This window comes from Saimiri boliviensis, chromosome 11 (genome assembly GCF_048565385.1).
Source record: "Saimiri boliviensis isolate mSaiBol1 chromosome 11, mSaiBol1.pri, whole genome shotgun sequence".
NCBI classification, from domain to species: domain Eukaryota; kingdom Metazoa; phylum Chordata; class Mammalia; order Primates; family Cebidae; genus Saimiri; species Saimiri boliviensis.
Genome location: NC_133459.1, coordinates 45,814,681 through 45,832,133, shown reverse-complemented (window position 1 = coordinate 45,832,133; position 17,453 = coordinate 45,814,681). Strand labels below are relative to the sequence as shown.

Sequence of the window (17,453 nt, the reverse complement as noted above, 5' to 3'; positions counted from 1 at the left end):
GATCGAGACCATCCTGGCCAACATGGTGAAACCCCATCTCTACTAAAAATACAAAAAATTAGCTGGGCATGGTGGTGCGTGCCTGTAATCCCAGCTACTCAGGAGGCTGAGGCAAGAGAATTGCCTGAACCCAGGAGGCGGAGGTTGCGGTGAGCCGAGACCGTGCCATTGCACTCCAGCCTGGGTAACAAGAGTGAAACTCCGTCTCAAAAAAAAAAAAAAAAAAAGAAAATATTATGGGCTCAATGAGAAAACAGAGCTCCAAGTTATAGTTTTGGTGGCAGTAAGAATGGGGAGGGGAGCTTGAGAATGGTCATGTAGATGCTGTTAAGATTTTATACTAATTGGATATAGCAGTTGAGGAAGAGGGAGGACTGAAAAGTTACTCCAGCTAAATGCAATGTGATATACTGGGTTGGATTCTGGCACAGAAAAAGGACATTAGTGGAAAAATTGATGAAATCCAAATAAAGCCTGGATTTTAGTTAATATTAATGTACTATGTTGGTGTCTTGATTTTAACAAATGTATATAAGATGTTGACATCAGGGGAAACTGGATGAGAAGTATTTAGGAGCTCCATATTATCTTTGCTTTAAATCTAGAGTTATTCCAAAATTAGGTTAATTAAATATACTAAATAAAAGTTACTGTATGATTTTAACCCTGGATGACAGAGGGGAATGGGTAGTACCATTTAACAGATGGAAGCAAGTTAGAGAAGCAGAGGATAGAGGATGAAGTCAGCCTACATATCTCTTGAGATCAAGCTGCTTAGGGAATATGAATAGAGAAACTCAAATGTCAGAAGAATAGGAGTGCAAGTGGGTTGATGACATAGACTTACAGATATGGAAGTAACGGATGAAGATTTGAGGCTGGATAATAAAAGTCTAAGAGGAAAAATAAAGAAATAAGTTCTATACTCCTTTTCTGAACCTATGTATTATCTAAGCTATCCATGCAGCTGGGAGCAAGAGCCACATGCACATTTGTAAGTCACATTCAAGTACTGACCCATATTAGTTAAAATTATTTGATGCCAAGTAACGTAAACCACTTTGAACTAATTTAAGCAAGGAAAAGGAATTGACTGGAAGAATATGGGATGTTTTGTAGAAGCCAAGGCCAAGAATGGAGCTGGACTTTAGGAAAACACTGTAATTAGAAACTGGAAAATCATTAAGACATTCCAGTTATTCTGTGTGGCTGTTTTACTCAATTTTGTCTGTAGTCTGCCTTTCGCTGCTTTATATTTTAAAATGTGGCTGACCTAGAGCTTGTGTTATATAAGCTAAATATGTGTTACACAGTCCTAATCATATATATAAACCATTTTGCTGTCGTTTGGTTCAAGCATCAAATTGCAGAGAACCTGAATGACCTACTTTGGATTAGGTTTTAATCCCTGGTTCAATGGTAAGTAGGTTGAGAAACACATAACAGGGACATATCTGCAACAGTAGTCCCACCTTGGTGGATTGCAGGGGTGGTAGATAGTTCCCAAGAAAGTATGTGGTGTGTATGTCATAGAGGGCTGGTGGTAAAGGAGCTTGTGGATAGTATGAGCTAATATACCAAAAAGTTTGGGATCATCCTATGTCTTCTTGTAAAATTCTTTATTCTATTATAGTTGCTTATCATCTGAATCAGCAGACTGTAAGCTTTTGGGATCTGGAATACTGGCTGGTTCACCACTGTATCTAATTTCATAACATGATGCCTAAAACATAATGTGTACTAGATAAATAAGTAATTAAATGAAGTTATTCACACGTTTGAACTGATATTCTGAAATTGTTTTTGTTTGTTTGTTGGTAGAGACAGGGTTTTGCCATGTTGCCCAGGCTGGTCTCAAGCAATCCACCTGTCTTGGCCTCCCAATGTGTTGGAATTACAGGGGTGAGCCACTGTGCTTGGCTTTTTATTCTTTTCCTTACTTTCTTTTTTCTTTTTTTTTTTTTGAGATGGAGTCTGGCTCTGTTGCCCAGGCTGGAGTGCAGTAGCACAATCTCTGCTTACTGCAACCTCCACCTCTTGGGTTCAAGCGATTCTCCTGCCTCAGCCTCCCAAGTAGGTGGGATTCAGGCACCTGCCACCATGCCTGGCTAATTTTTGTATTTTAGTAGAGATGGGGTTTCACCATGTTGGCCAGGCTGGTCTTGAACTCCTGACCTCAGATGATCTGCCTTGGCCTCCCAAAGTGCTGAGATTACAGACATGAGCCACTGCTCCTGACCTCTTTGTTGTAGTTGTTGTCGTTGTTGTTGTTGTTGGAGCTGGAGTTTCACTCTTGTCGCCCAGGCTGGAGTGCAATGATGTGATCTCAGCTCACTGCAACCTCTGCCTCCTGAGTTCAAGCAGTCCTCCTGCCTCAGCCTCTTGAGTAGCTGGGATTACAGGCATGCGCCACTATGCCTGGCTAATTTTGTATTTTTAGTAGAGATGGGGTTTCACCATGTTGACCAGGCTGGTCTTAAACTCCTGATTTCAGGTGATGTGCCCACCTTGGCTCCCTAAGTGCTAGAATGAGCCACTGTTCCTCACCACCTGATCTGATATTCTGAGATTATTTTAAACAAGTTTTCAAACATGATATATAGAAGTCAAATATTTTAAAACTTCATAGATGCAGATTCAGTTATTACTTATGTAGAAAATGAATTTTTTTTTTTTTTTTTGAGACAGAGTCTTGCTCTGTCACACAGGCTGGAGTGCAATGGCGTGGTCTTGGCTCACTGCAACCTCAGCCACCCAGGCTCAAGTGATTCTCCTGCCTCAGCCTCCTGAGTAGCTGGACTGTAGGCACATGCCACCACACCTGACTAATTTTTATATTTTTAGTAGAGATGGGGGTTTCACTATGTTGGCCAGGCTGGTCTCAAACTCCTGACGTCATGATCCACCCACCTCAGCCTCCCAAAGTGCTGGGATTATAGGCATAAGCCACCATGCCCGGCCTACTTTTTGGTTTTAACCGTCTGTTTAAACCATTATATAGTAGCAATATTTTTCAAATTATAGAATGCATATGACTTGTGGTACAAAAGATGATTTCAGGTGTTAAACAGGGTAATGTTTATATTTTGTAAATATATCTTTTTCAATACTCATAGGTATAAATACAATAAGCATATCAAATCTATGATTTTACAGAAATGATGAGGCTCAGTAAAAATAGAGTTAATGCAAAGAAAGAGAGTAAGTAAACAATACTACACCCAAATAGCTCATAAAGATTGCAGAATAGGCCAGGCACAGTGGCTCACACCTATAGTGTCTGCGCTTTGGGAGGCCAAGGCAGGTGGATCCCTTGATGCCAGGAGTTCAAGACCAGCTTGGTCAACATGGTGAAGACTTGTCTTTAAAAAAAAAAAAAAATAGCCACACATGGTGGCATGCACCTGTAGTCCCAGCTACTCAGGAAGCTGAGGTGGGAGGATCACTTGAGCCTAGGGAGATTGGAGCTGCAGTGAGCTATGATTGTTTGTGTCACTGCACTCCAGCCTGTGTAAAAAAAGTGACACCCTGCCTCAAAAACAAAAAAAAAAGATTGGGAAACATCTGATTTTTTAAATACCTGCCTGGTATTACGGAAATTACACATGTCCGATGCATTCCCAATGTAGTCTCTTAAATATTGCATTTAAGTATCAAAACCAGAGAACCTAGGGATTTGTATTTTATATAGTATCTCATGTTATTCAGAACAGTGGTTTTCAATATACACACCCAACCCCACAGATCATATTCAGAACCTTAATATATAAAGCAAATCATTTCAGAGCCATTTTTCTTGAAAAAGCAGAATCCAGAATGCGCCCTTCTACCCCACCTGTCCCCAATTTTCTCTCTTTCTGTCTTCCACCTACCTCTTCCTAGTATTTCTGAGGAAATATAATCTAAAAACTTAGTTCTAAGATCTAAGGAATTGTATTAAGATAGCTTTTTTTTTTTTTTTTTTTTTTTTTTTTTTTTTTTTTTGAGACAGAGTCTTACTATGTTGCCCTGGCTGGAGTGCAGTGGCACGATCACAGCAGCTGATTGCAGCCTTGATCTCCTGGCTGGGCTCAAGTGATCTCCCATCTCTGCCTCCCAAGTAGTTGAGACTACAGGCACACTACCATGCCTGGCTAATTTTTTTGGATTTTTTTTTTTTTTTTGTAGAGCCGGTATTTCTGCATGTTGCCCACCCTAGTCTTGAACTCCTGAGCTCAAGTGATCCTCCCACCTCTGTTTCTCAAAGTGTTGGGATTATAGGCGTGAGCCACTGCACCAGGCCAGTATAGCAGTTCTTTTTTTTTTTTTTTTTAGACAGAGTCTCACTCTATTACCCAAGCTGGAGTGCAGTGCCATAATCGTGGCTCACTGCAACCTCTGTCACCTGGGTTCAAGCAATCCTCCTGCCTCAGCCTCCCGAGTAGCTGGGATTACAGGTGCATACCACTGTGCCTAGCTAATTTTTGTATTTTTAGTAGAGACAGGGATTCACCATCTTGGCCAGGCTGGTCTTGAACTTCTGACCTTGTGATCCACCCACCTTGGCCTCCCAAAGTGCTGGGATTATAGGCATGAGCCACCTTGCCTGTCCAGCTATTCTTTCTTTCTTTCTTTTTTTTTTTTTAATTGCATAGGTGCACACGTGGCAGTGTGATTTACTGCCTTCCTCCCCTTCACCTATATCTGGCATTTCTCCCCATGCTATCTCTCCCCAACTCCCCACCCCCACTGTCCCTCCCCTGTTTCCCCCCAACAGGCCCCAGTGTGTAGTGCTGCCCTTCCTGTGTCCGTGTGTTCTCATTATTCAACACCCGCCTATGAGTGAGAACATGTGGTGTTTGATTTTCTGAGTGAGAACATGCAGTGTTTGATTTTTTGCTCTTGTGTCAGTTTGCTGAGAATGATGGTTTCCAGGTTCATCCATGTCCCTACAAAGGACATGAATTCATCGTTTTTGATGGCTGCATAATATTCCATGGTGTATATGTGCCACATTTTCCCTGTCCAGTCTATCATCGATGGGCATTTGGGTCGGTTCCAGGTCTTTGCTATTGTAAACTGCTGCAATGAACATTTGTGTGCGTGTGTCCTTATGGCAGAACAATTTATAATCCTTTGGATATAGACCCAGTAAAGGGATTGCTGGGTCAAATGGGATTTCTGTTTCTAGGTCTTTGAGGAATCACCACACTGTCTTCCACAATGGTTGAACTAATTTGCACTCCCACCAACGGTGTAAAAGTGTTCCTATTTCTCCACATCCTCTCCAGCATCTGTTGTCTCCAGATTTTTTAATGATCGCCATTCTGTCGTGAGATGGTATCTCAGTGTAGTTTTGATTTGCATTTCTCTAATGACCAGTGATGGTGAGCATTTTTTCATATGTTTGTTGGCCTCCTGTATGTCTTCTTTTGTAAAGTGTCTGTTCATATCCTTCACCCACTTTTGAATGGGCTTGTTTGTTTTTTTCTTGTAAATCTGTTTTAGTTCTTTGTAAATTCTGGATATCAGCCCTTTGTCAGATGGGTAAACTGCAAACAGTTTTTCCCATTCTGTTGGTTGCCAATTCACTCTACTGACTGTTTCTTTTGCCGTGCAGAAGCTGTGGAGTTTGATTAGGTCCCATTTGTCTACTTTGGCTTTTGTTGCCAATGCTTTTGGTTGTGAAATCCTTGCCTATGCCTATGTCCTGAATGGTTTTGCCTTAGTTTCCTTCTAGGGTTTTTATGGTGTTAGGTCTTATGTTTAAGTGTTTAATCCATCTGGAGTTAATTTTAGTGTAAGGTGTCAGGAAGGGTTCCAGTTTCTGCTTTCTGCACATGGCTAGCCAGTTTTCCCAACACCATTTATTAAACAGGGAATCCTTTCCCCATTGCTTGTTTTTGTCAGGTTTGTCAAAGATCAGATGGTTGTAGATATATTGTGTTGCCTCCGAGGCCTCTGTTCTGTTCCATTGGTCTATATCTCTGTTTTGGTACCAGTACTATGCTGTTTTGATTACTGTAGCCTTGTAGTATAGTTTGAAGTCCAGTAGTGTGATGCGTCCCACTTTGTTCTTTTACTTAGAATTGACTTGGCTATGTGGGCTCTCTTTTGGTTCCATATGAAGTTTAAGGTGTTTTTTTCCAGTTCTGTGAAGAAGATCATTGGTAGCTTGATGGGGATAGCGTTGAATCTGTAAATTACTTTGGGCAGTATGGCCATTTTCACGATATTGATTCTTCCTAACCATGAACCCGGTCACCTATTCTTAACAAAGGTTTGTCAGAGTATAAGTTTTAAAGTTGAATGTTTGTTTCAGTATCTTAAATTATTTAACCTCCAGGTGCTAGCTTGTTTTGGAATGCAGCAGGTGATGATCAAGAGCCTAACTCTCAGCTGAAGCAAGATGATACCAAAATTTCCAGTGAGGACATGAATTTTTCTGTGGATATTAATAATGAAGTCACAAGTCCTCCAGGTAGTGCATCTTCATTAAGAGCAGTTGATATTCCCAGTTTTGAAGAGAGCAATGTTGCTGTGGAAGAAGAATTTAACCAGCCACTTTCTGTATCCAAGTAAGGTCTCTTTGATTTAGTCTTTTGTCCTACTTAAAAAAAAAAAATTTTAACGGACACGTAATAATTGAATGTGTTTGTGGGGCACAATGTTTAGATGCATATTTACATTGTGGAATGATTAAGTCAGACCAATAAATCTATCACTTCACATACTTAACATTTTTTGTGGTAAAAACATTTAAAGTTGAACATTAGCAATTTTGAAATATACAGTGCATTATTATTCATTACAGTTGCTGTTCTGTTCAGGTTTTTTGTTTTATTTTGTTCAGAAACTATTTTCTAAATGGTATTTTCATTTATGTCTTTTCATTATGTCTTTACCTTATGTAATTTCTATGTAACTGTTAACTGAGCGTTCTAGAACCATTTTCAGATGTCAGTCTGAAAATATATATATATATATTTTTGGATATGAAGTCTCACTCTTTTGCTCAGGTTGGAGTGCAGTGGTGTGATCCTGGCTCACTGCAATCTCCACCTCCAGGGTTCAAGCAATTCTCCTGCCTCAGTCTCCCAAGTAGCTAGGACTATACAGGCACAGGCCATCATGCCAGGCTAATTTTTTGTGTTTTTAGTAGAGATGGGGTTTCACCATGTTGACCAGGATGGTCTCAATCTCTTGACCTTGTGATTTGCCTGCCTTGGCCTCCCAAAGTGCTGGGATTACAGGTGTGAGCCACTGCGCCCTGCCCAGTCATTGGCTATATTAACGGTCTGGACGAATCGGAAATTGGAACACTTCAAAAATATACAAGCTCAGGCCTCACTCTAGAGTTTCTGATAATGTTAGGTTCCAGATGGAGATGGAAAATTTTCCTTTTTTTATTTCATTTAATCAATTATTTTATTTTATTTAAAATTTTTTTTTAAGTTTGAGTTTCACTCTTGTTGCCCAGGCTGGAGTGCAGTGATGCAATCTCAGCTGACTGCAACCTCTGCCTCCTGGGTTCAAGCAATTTTCCTGTCTCAGCCTCCTGAGTAGCTGGGATTATAGGCACCTGCCACCATGCTGGGCTAATTTTTGTTTTTTGTTTTTTGTTTTTGAGATGGAGTCTCAGTTTCTTGCCCAGACTGGAGCGCAATGGTGCAATCTCGGCTCACTGCAACCTCTGCCTCCTGGATTCAAGTGATTCTCCTCTCTCAGCCTCCTGAGTAGCTGGGATTATAGGTGCATGCCACCACGCCCAGCTAATTGTTGTATTTTTAGCAGAGACAGAGTTTTACCATGTTGGTCAGGCTGGTCTCAAACTCCTGATCTGCCTGCCTTGGCCACCCAAAGTGCTAGGATTGCAGGTGTGAACCACTGTGCCCAGCCTGTAATTTTAGTAGAGATGGGGGTTTCACCATGTTGGCCAGGCTGGTCTTGAACTACTGACCTCAGGTGATCCAGCTGTCTTGGCCTCCCAAAGTGCTGGGATTACAGGTGTGAGCCACCGTGCTTGGCCTATTTTATTTAATTTTTGAGACAGAGTCTCACTCTGTCACCCAGGCTGGAGTGCAATGGCACTATCTCAGCTCACTGCAACCTCTGTCTCCCAGGTTCAAGCCATTCTTGAGCCTCAGCCTCTTAAGTAGCTGAATTACAGGCATGTGCTACCACACCCAGCTAATTTTTGTATTTTTAGTAGAGATGGGGCTTCCCACGTTGGCCAGGCCTCTTAAGTAGCTGGATTACAGGCATGTGCCACCATACCCAGCCAATTTTTGTATTTTTAGTAGAGGTGGAGCTTCCCACGTTGCCTAGGCTGATCTTGAACGGCTGACCTCAGGTGATCCACCTGTCTCAGCCTTCTAAAGTGCTGGGTTTATAGTCATGAGCCACTGAGAGATGGGGAAATTTATAAAGATTCTCCATATTGCCATTATATATGAAAGAGTCTATTTTTGAGAGCTACAACCAGAATATTTATATGCGAAACATTATCTGAGACTGGCTTCACATTAATTCTGTGGGAGAATGAAATGGCTAGGAGTATAAATGAAATGAAATTGGATATTTGTTGGTAATTTTTGAAACATTGTATACGGTGGCTTGTTAAATAATTCTCTCATGCTTGAAATTTTTCTTTTTTTTTTAATTTGTTTTGTTTGTTTGTTTTTGTGAGACAGTCTCACTCTGTCGCCCAGGCTGGAGCATAGTGGCGTGATCTCAGTGCACTGCAACCTCTGCCTCCTGGGTTCAAGCAATTCTCTGCTTCAGCCTCCCGAGTAACTAGGATTACAGGTGCCTGCCACTGTTCTCGGCTAATTTTTTTTTATTTTGAGTAGAGATGGGGTTTTGCCATCTTGGCCAGGTTAATCTTGAACTCCTGACCTTGTGATCCACCTGCCTCGACCTCCCAAAGTGTTTGGATTACAGGTGTGACCCACCACACCTGGGCTTCTCTGTTTTATACAAGAACCACAGATTACTGTTCTAACCAGAAACATGTTTTTTAATCTTGCTTTCCCGAGTTATTTTAAAAATGTTTTATTTTCTAATTTTGAAAGTAATAAATGCTCATTGTATAAAACCGATAAAATACGTAAAAGCATAAACAAGAAAAGGAATACCATCAAGTATATTATGTGTTTATAAATGTCATCTTATGCTGGGCACAGTGGCTGATGCCTGTAATCTCAGCACTTTGGGAGGCTGAGGCAGGTGGATTGCTTGAGCTCAGGAGTTCGACACCAGCCTGGGCAACATGGCAAAACCCCATCTCTACAAAAAATACAAAACTTAGCCGGGTGTGGTGGTGCTCACCTGTAGTCATTACTACTTAAGAGGCTGAGATGGGAGAATCACTTGAGCCCGGGAGACTGAAGCTGCAGTCAGCTATGATTGTGCCACTGTGACAAAGAAAGAACCTGTCTGAAAAAAAATAAATGGCAGGTTGTGAATTTCATTTGACAAAATCTTGACTATTATTTTATTTCAAATTTATTTTCTTTCTTTCTTTCTTTCTTTTTTTTTTTTTTGAGACGGAATCTCCCTCTGTCACTCAGGCTGGAGTGCAGTGGTGTGATCTCGGCTCACTTCAGCCTCTGCCTCCCGGGTTCAAGTGATTCTCCTGCCCCAGCCTCCTGAGTAGCTGGGATTACAGGCGTGCACCACCACGCCTGGCTAATTTTTCTATTTTTGGTAGAGACGGGGTTTCACCATGTTGGCCAGGATGGTCTTGAACTCCTGACCTCGTGATCTGCCCACCTCAGCCTCCCAAAATGCTGGGATTACTTCTCCTAACTACTTTTTTATTTTTATTTTTGAGACAGAGTCTCACTCTGTCGCCTGGGTTGGAGTGAAGTGGCTATCCTGGCTCACTGCAATCTTTACCTCCTGGGTTTAAGTGATTCTCCTGCTTCAGCCTCTTGAGCAGCTGGGATCACAGGCATGCACTACCACACCCAGCTAATTTTTGTATTTTTAGAAGAGATGGGATTTCATCACATTGGCCAGGCTGGTCTCCATCTCCTCACCTCAAGTGATCGCCCCCCTTGACCCTTCAGTGTGTTGGGATTACAAGTGTGAGCCACTGCGGCCAGCCTAAATATATATTCTTTGACCACTATCTCCCCAACTTGCCTTCCCCAACCACCCCAGCCTCTGGTAACCACCATTCTGCTCTCTCCTTCTATAAGATAAATGTTTTTAGATACCATATATGAGTGATAATCTGGGCCTGGCTTATTTCACTAAGCATAATATTCTCCAAATCATCCATCTTATTGCAAATTTCAGAATTTCCTTTTTTTTAATGGCTGAATTGTCTATACTTATCACATCTTCTTTATCCATTCATTCATTGATGGACACATCAGTTGATTTCATATCTTGACTTGTGAATAGTGCTACAGTTAGCACAGGGGCACATATGTCTTTTGGCATACTAATTTTATTTCTTCCAGATAGATAACCCAGTAATGTTATTGCTGGACATATGGTAGTTCTATTTTTAATTTTTTGAGGAACCTCCTTAGTGTTTTTTGCAATATAATTTGATACAAATCTGCATCTCCATTAACAGTGTACAGAGATTCCCTTTTCTTCACTATTATTTTAAAACTTGGGCCTGGTGCGTTGGCCCATGCCTGTAATCCTCGCATTACAAGGGGAGCAGATCGCTTGAAATCAGGAGTTTGAAACCAGCCTGGCCAACATGGTGAAACCCTGTCTCTACTAAAAATGCAAAAACTAGCTTGGCACAGTGGTGCTTGCCTGTAATCTCAGCTACTTGGGAGGCTGAGGCAGGAGAACTGCTTGAGTCTGGGAGGCAGGGGTTGCAGTGAGCCAAGATAACACCACTGCACTCCAGTCTGGGTGACACAGTGAGACTCCGTCAAAAAAAAAAAAAAAAAACCCCAAAACTTAGAATGAACAAATAACATATCTAAAATGTTTAAATGCTCTTAAAATTTTCATTGCCATCAAGTTCAGGAGAAATCAACAGCTTGTTTTCCAGGCTTCAAAGAAAGTTGTCTTTTTTTTTTTTTTTTTTTTTTTTTTTTGAGACGGAGTTTCGCTCTTGTTACCCAGGCTGGAGTGCAATGGCGCGATCTCGGCTCACCGCAACCTCCGCCTCCTGGGTTCAGGCAATTCTCCTGCCTCAGCCTCCTGAGTAGCTGGGATTACAGGCACGCGCCACCATGCCCAGCTGATTTTTTGTATTTTTAGTAGAGACGGGGTTTCACCATGTTGACCGGGATGGTCTCGATTATTGACCTCGTGATCCACCCGCCTCCGCCTCCCAAAGTGCTGGGATTACAGGCTTGAGCCACCGCGCCTGGCCTGAAAGTTGTCTTAAGTATAAGTAACACAAGTTAAAAGGTATCATGGTTTAGTTTATTTTAATTTTATTTATTTATCCATTTATTTTTAGAAAAGGGGTCTCCCGATGTTGTCCAGGCTGGAGTGCAGTGGCTATTCACAGGCACGATCCCACTACTGATCAGCACAGGAGTTTTGACCTGCTCCATTTCCGACCTGGGCTAGTTCACCCCTTCTTAGGCAACCTGGTGGTACCCTGCTCCTGGGAGGTCACCATATTGATGTTGAACTTAGTGCAGACACCCGATCGGCATAGCGCACTACAACCCAGAACCCCTGGACTCAAGTGATCCTCCAGCCTCAGCCTCCCAAAGAGCTGGGACTACAGGCACATGCCACTGTGCCTGGCATGGTTTAGTGTTTATATGCAGCCTGTTAAGATGGGACGTTTTCGTTTTTGTTTCTTATAGAAACAGGATCTTGCTCAGATACCTAGGCTGAATATAGTGATACAATCATAGCTCACTGCAGTCTCAAGTTCCTGGGCTAAGTGATCCTCTTGCTCAGCTTCTCGAGCAGCTGAGATTACAGGTGCATGGTGCCACACCCAGCTAATCAAAAAATTTTTTGTATAGCTGGGGTCTTGCTATATTCCCGTCTGATCTTGAACTTCTTGCCTCAAGCAATTCTTTTGCCTTGCCCTCCCAAAACACAGATTCCAGGCATGAACCACTGTACCTGGCTAAGATGGTATGTTTATGTAGCATCAGTAAGAGCTAAAAATACAAATCAGATGCTGCTTGAATCTTAACCCTTTCTTCCAGAGTTACTACATTTCAATTAGATATTAAAAGTACCTTGATAACTAACACATTATATATTCTTCCCAGCAGCTCTTCTCTAGTTGAGAGGAAAGAACCTGATGTACCTGTGTTCTTTCCAAATGGCCAGCTGGCAGAAAATGTAAGCATGTGTTTACAGACTGGACCAACAGGGGGTGCCAGCAACAATTCTGAAACATCAGGGGAACCAAAAATTGAGCAAGTAATGCAACCATTGCCTCATCAACCATCAGATAACCAGAAAATTTACCAGGATTTGTTGGTAAGAAAATTTGAGCATTTCATCTTTTAGAGAAGTTATTTAATATAGGATATACTAGTTAAGCTTTTCCTGGATTTAAACTGATTGAGACCTTAAGATAAAAAGATTTTTGCCAAATTAACAATGTATCATTTCTTTTAGCTTTTCATAAATTACAACTTAAATTCAGTAATTTACTGTAAACATATCTAAATATTTAGGAAAAAAGCTTTATTTTTAAAGTATAAATATGCCTAATTCAAACCAAAATTAGAGTTTCTGAGAAATTTGAAAATTGGAAAGTAGCAGGATATTTATAATAATATTTACTGATTTTAGTTCAAGTAAGCCAGTGTGTATTAAATACTTAGCTTAGTGTAAGGCAATAGGCTAAGTGAAGTCGATACTATAAAGGTGAATATAACAGTCTGTGCCCTTGAGAGCCCAGGGGAAACAACAGCACATGCAGACTAGTAACAAACAATTATAAGACAGGTTGTTGAGAAGTAGCAGTGTAAAGCAAAGAGAACACAGAATAAAGGGTTAGTTCTGGTTAGAGGAACTAGTCTTAGAAATCTTAAAATATGACCTGGGACTTAATGGTTAAAGAAACCATGGCTGTGACTGTCACCCAAATTGTAGAACATTTGATTTGTCCATTTGCGAGAAGGCTACTTAAACATACTTCACAGGGCCCTATGTATTCGTCAATGAATGCATATTTGTTATTTGCTTGCTAGGTCCTAGACTGGTGCGAGTAGCTTGTATGCTCAGGGAATGAAATATGCAGAAGTAGTATCACAGGTCATTCTTGATTTAGAAAGTGAGAAAAAAAAGGAGCCTAATTCTGTGAATATCACAAAGGCCTAATTTGTAACTGAAACATTATCATCAAATGAAAGCATTATTTAAAACCTGTTTATAAAAAATTTAGCAGCCAGGCACAGTGGCTCACACTTGTAATCCCAGCACTTTAGGAGGCTGAGGCAGGTGGATTACGAGGTCAAGAGTTCAAGACCAGCCTGGCCAACATAATGAAACCCCATCTTTTTAAAAATACAAAAAATTAGCTGGAGATGGTGGTGGGCAACTGTGATCTCAGCTACTTGGGAGGCTGAGGCAGGAGAATGGCTTGAACCTGGGAGGTGGAGGTTGCAGTGAGTGGAGATTGCACCACTGCACTCCAGCCTGGGCAACAATGTGAGACTCTGTCTCAGAAGAAGAAGAAAAAAAAAAAAAAAAAGCATAAATCCTTGAAAATACTTGGAGAATTACTGAAATGATTTTTTTTTTTTTTTTTTTTTTTTTTTTTTTTTTTTTTGAGACAGGGACTTGTTCTGTTGCCTAGGCTGGAGTTCAGTGACATGGTCTCAGTTCATTGCAACCTCCACCTCCTGGGTTGAAGTGATTCTTACGCCTCAGCCTTCCAAGTAGCTGGGACTACAGGTGCCTGCCACCACACCTGGTTATTTTTTTTATTTTTATTTTTTGGAGACGGGGGTCTCACTGTGTTGCCCAGGCTGGAGCGCAGTGATGTGATATTGGCACCCTGGAGCTTCCACCTCCCAGGTTCAAGCAATTCTCCTGTCTCAGCTTTCCTGGTAGCCGGGACCACAGGCACATGCCAACATACTCGGCTAATTTTTGTATTATTAGCAGAGACAGGGTTTCACACTGTTGGCCAGGCTGGTCTCAAACTTCTGGCCTCAAGTAAGCCTCCCGCCTTGGCTTCCCAAAGTGCCTGCAATTTCAGGTGTGAGCCACTGCACCCGGTCTTGGCTAATTTTTGTAGTTTTAATTGGGACCGGGTTTTGCCATGTTGGCTGGGCTGGTCTCAAACTCCAGACCTCAAGTGATCTGTTCGCCTCAGCCACCCAAAGTGCTGGGATTACAGGTATGAGCTATGCACCTGTGCTCAAATGAGTTTTAAATATGTTGGTTTTTATTTTTATTTATTTATTTATTTTTCATTTTATTTTATTTTTGAGACAGAGTCTCACTCTTTTGCCCTGACTGGAGTACAGTGGTACCATCTTGGCTCTCTGCAACCTGGGCCTTCCGGGTTCGAGTGATTCTCATGCCTCAGCCTCCTGAATAGCTGTGACCACAGGCACATGCCACAACACCCAGCTACTTTTTGTATTTTTCGTAGACACAGAGTTTCACCCTGTTGGCTAGGCCAGTCTTGAACTCCTGACTTCAAGTGATCCGCTTGCCTCAGCCTCCCAAAATGCTGGGATTATAGGGGTGAGCCACCATGCCCAGCCTATGTTGGTTTTTAAGTGAATGAAGTCTGAACAAACATTCTGTTTTCTCTGGGGTCTGATGAAATTGTTCATTAGGATGTGTTTCTATAAAAACCCCATAATACCTGCAAATAATTCCATAATGCCTGCCTACTTGATGCTTTGTAGAATTTGATAAGATGATATTATTTTGATTTTCCATGCTCTTTACTTATGGTATCATTAAGGTCTTAACATAAAATTGTTTTTTAACTTTCTAAATTTTAAAAAATTTTTATTTTTTAGAGACAGTCTCACTTTGTCACCCAGGATAGAGTATAGTGGCACAATCATGGCTCACTACAGCCTCAGCCTTGTAGCTTAAGTGGTCTTCCTGCCTCAGCCTCCTTAGTAGCTGAAACAACAGGTATATGCCACCATGCCCAGCTGATTTTTAGTTTTTTATAGAGTTAGAGTATCGCTGTGTTGTCCAGGGTGTTGAACTCCTGGGCTCAAGTGATCCTCCTGCCTCGGCCTCCCAAAGTACTGGGATTATAGGCATGAACCATCGTACCCAGCCCTAACATTGTTAATAGTGATTTTTCAAATTTTTGTTTGTTTGTTTGTTTTTGTCAGGGTCAAGTAAACCACCTATTATATAATTCCTCCAAGGAAACTGAGCAGCCATCTACCAAAGCAGTAATTATCAGCCATGAATGCACCAGAACCCAAAACGTTTACCATACAAAGAAAAAAACACATCATCATTCAAGACTAGTAGACAAAGATTGTGTTCTTAGTGCAACTCTTAAGCAACTAAGAAGCCTTGGAGTAAAAATTGATTCTCCTACTAAAGTGAAGAAAAATGCACATAATGTGGATCATGCCAGGTAACTTTTAAAATTTTGCTTTAAAGGGTGAATAAATTTTAATTTCTCTATTTTTACCCATCATTGACTAGATGAATAAATTTTAGATGTATTATGCCAATCTCATCAGAAAAGGTATGTTTGTGCCTCAGTTCAGTTGATTAATCATTTATTCAGGGTCTACCATACACATGATAAATAAGAGATTCTTTGTTTTTGTGGGAGAGAGGGTTATATGCATAAGTAATTTGAGAGAGATTATGGGATGACTCCTGGCCGAATAGGCCAGCAAAGTATTTAGGAGTCTTGAGGAAAGAGAAAGGAGTTTCATTTGGCAGTGTCTGAAAAGTCTTTCTGGAGGTGATAAGGTCTGTTCCAGCTACTGGATGTATAGTTATACAATTGTGCCATCTAAAAAGCAAAATCATTACCTTTTCCTAGGAATGTGCCCAACTGGTCATGTTCTTCTGTTCAGATTCCTTTCTACCAAAGATGACCCCAGCACATAACTTATGGCTGGGCATGGTGGCTCACACCTGTAATCCTAGCACTTTGGGAGGCTGAGGTGGGCAGAGCACCTGAGGTTGGGGGTTCGAGACCAGCCTGAACAACATGGAGAAACCCTGCCTCTACTAAAAATAAAAAAATTAGCTGGGCATGGTGGTGCATGCCTGTAATCCCAGCTACTCTGGAGGCTGAGGCAGGAGAATCACTTGAACCCGGAAGGTGGAGGTTGCAGTAAGCTGGGATTGCGCCATTGCACTCTAGCCTGGACAACAAGAGTGAAACTCCATCTCAAAAAAAAAAAAAAAAAAAAAGCACATACATTACTAAAAAGAAAATAAAATCTCAAGATTATATTATTAAGGCCAGCATATTTTCTGTTGTTTTTTGTTTTCTAATTTAAAAAGTAATAAAAAAAATTCATGATTTTAAAAAACAAACAATACACAAGACAGTGTAAGATTAAAACGCAAAAGCTACTACTCCCCACATTTCTGTCTGACTCTTCCAAAGTTACTTCTCTTAACCATTTCTTTTGTATTCTAGAAATGTTCCATGAATGTTTAAGTATATATGTGTATGATAAGCTTTAAGATTTGATTTTTTTCTGTTACTATTTTAATTTTGAGACAGTCTTGCTCTGTCACCCAGGCTGGAGTGCAGTGACATGATCACGGCTGACTGCAGCCTGAAGCTCTTGGACTCAGTTGATCTCTTGAGTAGCTGGGACTACAGTCATGCACCACTACTTGGCTAATTTTTTATTTTTTGTAGAGATTGGGTCTTGCTATGTTGCCTAGTCTGGTCTCAAACTCTTAGACTCAAGCAATCTTTTCACCTTGGCCTCCCAAAGTGCTAGGTAGGATTATAGCCGTGGTAGGTAGGATTATAGCCGTGAGCCAGTGCTCCTGGCTTGTGTGTTTTTTGTTTGTTTTTTAATTAAGATGAAATCTTGCTCCGTCACCAGGCTGGAGTGCAGTGTCACGATTTTGGCTTAATACAACCTCTGCCTCCCCAGTTCAAGCTATTCTTCTGCCTCAGCCTCCCGAGTAGCTGGGACTACAGGCGTGTGCCACCATGCTCAGCTAAATTTTGTATTTTTAGTAGAGACGGGGCTTCACCATGTTGGCCTGGATGGTCTTGATCTCTTGACCTCATGATCTGCCCATCTCAGCCTCCCAAAGTGCTGGGAGTACAGGCGTAAGTCACAGTGCCTGGCCTTTTTTTTTTTTTAACTTAATATTATAATATCTTGGATACTTCTCCTTATAGTTATATACAGTTCTCTCATGTATTTAAACAGCTGCATAATATTTTTTTATACCCTGGTATTAGAATATATTGAACTCCAATGCTCTATTATGGCCCGTTAGGCGAAATCTCTTATTTGTTATTTCAAACAATGCTAAGTGAACATCATTCTACAGGTACAAGTATCTTTGGAGGATAAATTCATAGGTAG

General features: G+C 41.1%; 1 protein-coding gene across 4 annotated transcripts in view; it reads left to right on the top strand.

The window, feature by feature from the left end:
- The window catches only part of STIL (STIL centriolar assembly protein), a 63,869-nt gene that overhangs the window by 38,010 nt on the left and 8,406 nt on the right, over positions 1 to 17,453 (top strand). For 3 of the 4 annotated variants that reach the window (XM_039473987.2, XM_074380778.1, XM_074380779.1), the window contains exons 14-16: positions 6,326 to 6,557; positions 12,201 to 12,414; positions 15,255 to 15,508. In XM_039473987.2, coding sequence (XP_039329921.1) covers positions 6,326 to 6,557; positions 12,201 to 12,414; positions 15,255 to 15,508 — 700 coding nt within the window. The remainder of the gene's footprint in view (positions 1 to 6,325; positions 6,558 to 12,200; positions 12,415 to 15,254; positions 15,509 to 17,453) is intronic. The other variant, XM_039473988.2, reaches the window with a different exon arrangement.